General features: G+C 33.9%; 1 protein-coding gene across 1 annotated transcript; it reads left to right on the forward strand.

The window, feature by feature from the left end:
• The first annotated feature begins 1,457 nt into the window (after positions 1 to 1,457).
• Positions 1,458 to 4,515, forward strand: LOC149570006 (peroxidase 15-like). Its single transcript, XM_089822663.1, has 4 exons — positions 1,458 to 1,833; positions 2,734 to 2,925; positions 3,627 to 3,792; positions 3,901 to 4,515. Exons 1-4 carry the CDS (start codon positions 1,618 to 1,620, stop codon positions 4,311 to 4,313), a joined length of 987 nt encoding a protein of 328 aa, XP_089678789.1. The 5' UTR covers positions 1,458 to 1,617; the 3' UTR covers positions 4,314 to 4,515.
• Positions 4,516 to 4,844: the final 329 nt, after the last annotated feature.

A 4,844-nucleotide genomic window follows, 5' to 3' on the forward strand; every position in this document is an offset into this window, starting at 1 on the left:
AACATACAATCTAGTTTTGAGCATACGACACCCTGTATAAAACAAAATGATGATTGAAGGACTAATAATGATTGATTGTATTTATTGGATAAATGATTTGGACAAATTCAATCAATCTGATCATTGACAGAATTGGATGGATCATTTGTTGAAGTTTGATTTCATTAAGCACCTTGTTTTCACAGGTCTTCAGTCTATGTCTATTTTGGTGTTTTCAAGAAGAATAATGTATTGATGAAATGGAAAGTGATTATATAGAACTTATTGGATTTCCATATTGTTTTTATTTTAGAGGTTTCTAAAGAAAAATAATAATGATTTCTTTAAATTTTTTAAAGATTCTGACTTTTTTGTTTACAAATTTGTCAAAATCTATAAATAAAATCATAAGCAACACAATTCTCTACGATGTAAGCCCATTTGAATCAGATATGGAGCATTTATATCACATGACATCTCCCACAAATAACTAATCTTAGACACACCAATTGACAATGGCAAGCATGGTGGAATAACCAAGTCACCAGAAATTCATTAGAGGTAATGGAACAAATAAGTAACCGTACATTATCATAAAATAAGTAACAATTAAGAATTGAAGAATTAAAATTGTTTGGTATCTTCGAAAGGGGCATAGTTGTTAAACTGACTCAATCCATCACAAAACAAAGACGTGCTTTGCATTGACTAGCTAACCCCTCTAGCAATGTGTATTAATCATGTGTTCCACAAACCAGTAGATGACAACTAAGTAGGAGAACAAAATGCTTCCTACCATCAAGAATAAAACTGGATCATTAATTATTACTAGATATATGAAAATGTCAAAAGTGTCAAAAGTGAAAAGAAATCTAGAGAAGGTTCTTGGAAGAACGCGTTTAATTGCTCAGTACCCACCAACTCAACTCATCAGCATTGATCCATCTTTATCAGCATTACAATATCTTACTATTTATCCACCAATAATTTAAGTTGGAGGAAGCTATCAAAGTCTTGTGTTTAGAGTACTTTAATCCAAACAACGCTGATCAAGTCTTAACAGAAGTGTGTTTTCTATTAAACTATATACATGTGAAGTATAACGTGGAAATATTTCTACAGGAGCAGGTATCATATTCTGGATGGAAGACTCTTTCAGACATCATTCTAGTTTTTCTTCCATTAAAGAAATGCTGTTTCAATTTCATAGCACAAGATCAACGTATGAATTTCTCAAAAGCTTTGTTGACTTTGCATATTAATGGAGGAATCTAAGGCACGTCGGTGTATTAGTTCATCTAATCATTTTTCCACCATAAAATAGAAATGGAGATGGTGACCCACGTAAACAGACGGCACAATGTTATCGCGTATGCATAGAAAAAAAGGGCAAAGTTTGATCCATTTCGAAGGCATTGACTTCATCAATAAACCTGCATAAATTATTATTTTTGTTTAACGTTGATTATGGTCAAGGTTACAGCTACAGCTCTTCAAAGAAGGCCCAAGTTCAAAAGTGACCATGATGTAGTATAAAAGTGCATCAGCTCAGTCCTAAATGATCACAGCTCTTTTCTGGGTGTAAGTTTATGCTGAGTAGAGGCTGATAATAAGGCTCAGTTTAAGAGGTTTAATAAGATGGCAATGGGTATTGGGAAATTGAGTGTTTTGATAGTATGTTGTATGTCTCTGTTGTGGACATCTGCCTCATTTGAGTTGGTTCCAAAGTTCTATGAAAAGTCTTGTCCAAATGCTGAGGAGATTGTGAAGTCTGTTGTTCAGAAAGCAGTGATGAAGGAAGCAAGAATGGCGGCTTCTTTGCTCCGCCTTCAGTTCCATGACTGCTTTGTCAAGGTGCACTCTTTGTTCTCTTTCTTTGTTATATGTATGGGTAGCAGTCATTAAATGACTTCTTATTTGGATACAGCATTTGATGTATGCTTTGAGCTTATGATTATTATTTGTGTTTCTCAACAACTCAAATGAGCAATGACCTTATAATTCTATGATGTGCTTCAAATGACCATGACCCTATAACTCCATGGCCATGTCTGAAGTGGCTGTGATCTGATAGCTCTATGGTGTCTCTCAAATGTTGATGATCTTATAACTTCGTGGTGTCTCTCATATGCCCGTGATCTTTTTCCTCTTTCATATATCGTATTTGTGGAGAACAGTATTAGGATTGATCATATAATTATCTAGTCATATTTGAAATGTTCTTATTTAAATAGAACATTTTAAGTAGAGCTTGAACTTGCAATCATTGTCTATTTTTTTTCAAAACTCAACCATCAAGTCTCAAATGTCTCTTCCCATGTCTCAAATACCCATGATCCTATAACTCTACAGTCATTTGTCTCAAATAATCTTGAGGCATTGAGCATGTCTCAAACACTCATTATTTGAAAATTCAATTGAGATTCAACCACTATCCATGGTTTCTCAATCATTCAATCTGAACCAGGGGTAAATTCTTTGTTAGCTTTTGTTTCGTAATGAATGCAACTTTTAATGTCTTTTAGATGAAACTGAAATTGATGTAAATAGTGGGTGTGCTGTGATTACCACATTAACTCATTGGATAAACAATTATGCTTTGACTACAACAAACCAGCTTTATAATCTATTCCTTGGGCTGTAAGATTTACCTTCTTAACTGTTCCGTCAGAGTGTCTATTGTTATTTCCATTGTCTCAGTCCTATATATGGGAGAAACCCTTGATATTAATGAAGAGTGTGTTTCCTCAACAGGGGTGTGATGCATCACTCTTTCTGGATGACAGTGGAAGCATTGTGAGTGAGAAGAATTCAGTTCCCAACAAAAATTCAGCGAGAGGATTTGATGTAATTGATCAAATAAAAAGTGAGTTGGAGAAGGCGTGTCCTAAAACTGTCTCCTGTGCAGATCTTCTTACCATTGCTGCTCGTGACTCTGTTGTCTTGGTAATCATCCTCCTCAAAATCTCTTCTATTTTACATAAGTTGTTTTCGTAGTGTAGTGTAAATTTAGGGATGGGCTAATTTTCAGACAAAATGTACTAAAGACAAAACAAAGTATAACTTTTTTTCCAGATTCATGAAAATGTAGTGATTCCAAATTTTTTGTTGTTTTTTACTACAAACTATGCAGATCATAAAGATCAATTGCTGAAATTTTCCAAAAAATTCATGATGTTTTTGATTTTTCGAAAATTGGTCAACTATGCAGTTTGTAGGGAGGATAGCTGTGTCCATAAATTTATGAGATGGATTTGTAAATATAATAAATTTTCACTATCAGATTTTAATATTATAATATAATTTTAGAATTTTAGAGTTAAATTATAAGTAGAAGTTTGTACAAACTTATCTTTTATGAGAATATATGAACTATCAAACACTTATTGTATTGTAAAAAAAATTTAAGTATTGAGACTTTCTAGAAAACCATTTATTACAATACTACTTCAACTTAATCATCTATAATAATAGAACTTTCTCAAGATTAAATTTACTTAACTTACAAAACCCTCAACAAATATTTTATCTTATAAACTATTCATTCTAAATGGAATCTATTTAATTTGTTAATAGAAACTCACTGTCAATTAAATCAACAAATCCATCTCCTAAATGTGAGTGTTTATGTCAATCTTGATGTGTAGAGTGGAGGACCCAGTTGGGAAGTAACATTGGGAAGAAGAGATTCGACAAGTGCGAGCATACAAGGCTCAAACAACAACATCCCTGCACCAAACTCAACCTTTCAAACTCTTCTCACTAAGTTCAAACGCCAAGGTCTCAATGAGGTGGACCTAGTTGCACTTTCAGGTACTTTTTGCACTTATTCCTCCTTTTCTTCTTTGAAGAGAGAAAACAACAAGTGGGTATTGAATGAATTTGACCATAACACAATATTTATGTTACAAAATCATGCAGGCAGCCACACAATTGGTCAATCTCGGTGCACAAGTTTCCGACAGAGGCTGTACAACCAAAGTGGAAATGGGCAACCTGATTTTACCTTGGAGAAGAGTTATTCTACAAAGTTGAGGTCTGTGTGCCCACAATCAGGAGGAGATAACAATCTTTCGCCATTGGATGTAGCCAGTCCTACCAAATTCGACAACTTCTATTTCAAGCTCTTGTTGAGCAACAGAGGACTTTTGAATACCGATGAGATTTTGTACACCATGGGTCAAGGTAAAACAATGGAGATTGTGAAACTATATGCTGAACAGGAGGAGGTCTTTCTAAAACAATTTGTGGAATCAATGATTAAGATGGGAAACATCAGTCCGCTCACTGGCAATCGAGGACAAATCAGGACTAATTGTCGGTCTGTTCTGTAGCACCTTGTTGAAACCCACTTCACAATGCCTATTGCGGCCATGAATGGGTCAGGGGTCTTTGTATGCAATTTTTTGTTGAGGTATTTGTATGGGTCGGGGGTCTTTGTATGCCTCCACAATAATTCCCTTGTTTTTGTTTGTCTTTTGAAATAATGATTTGTGTTTCACAAAGAATAAAAAGTCTTGGTTTTCCCTCTCTTTATGTCCTAGTTGGATTTTTTTTATGAACAAGAGGATTTGTCGCAATTGATTAAAAATTAGTGACATAAGTTTTGATTCATAAGTTATGACCATGTTTTTGTATAAAATAAATAGATGAATTAGGTTTTTTAATGAATTTATTCAACTATCATGAGTTATTGTTGAATCTTGATAATTTTAACATAAAATTATTATTATTTATTTATCTAGATGGTATTCGTGTATCAATTTGTATCCTGGGTACCTGAGGAAAGTTAGGGAGAAATTAATCTTCCTAAGGATACACACCATATCAGCAATGCAAATGCATCTCTTTAATCTAGACCTCAG

This window comes from Cupressus sempervirens, chromosome 3 (assembly GCF_028749045.1).
Source record: "Cupressus sempervirens isolate cs-2001-9-10 chromosome 3, ASM2874904v1, whole genome shotgun sequence".
NCBI classification, from domain to species: domain Eukaryota; kingdom Viridiplantae; phylum Streptophyta; class Pinopsida; order Cupressales; family Cupressaceae; genus Cupressus; species Cupressus sempervirens.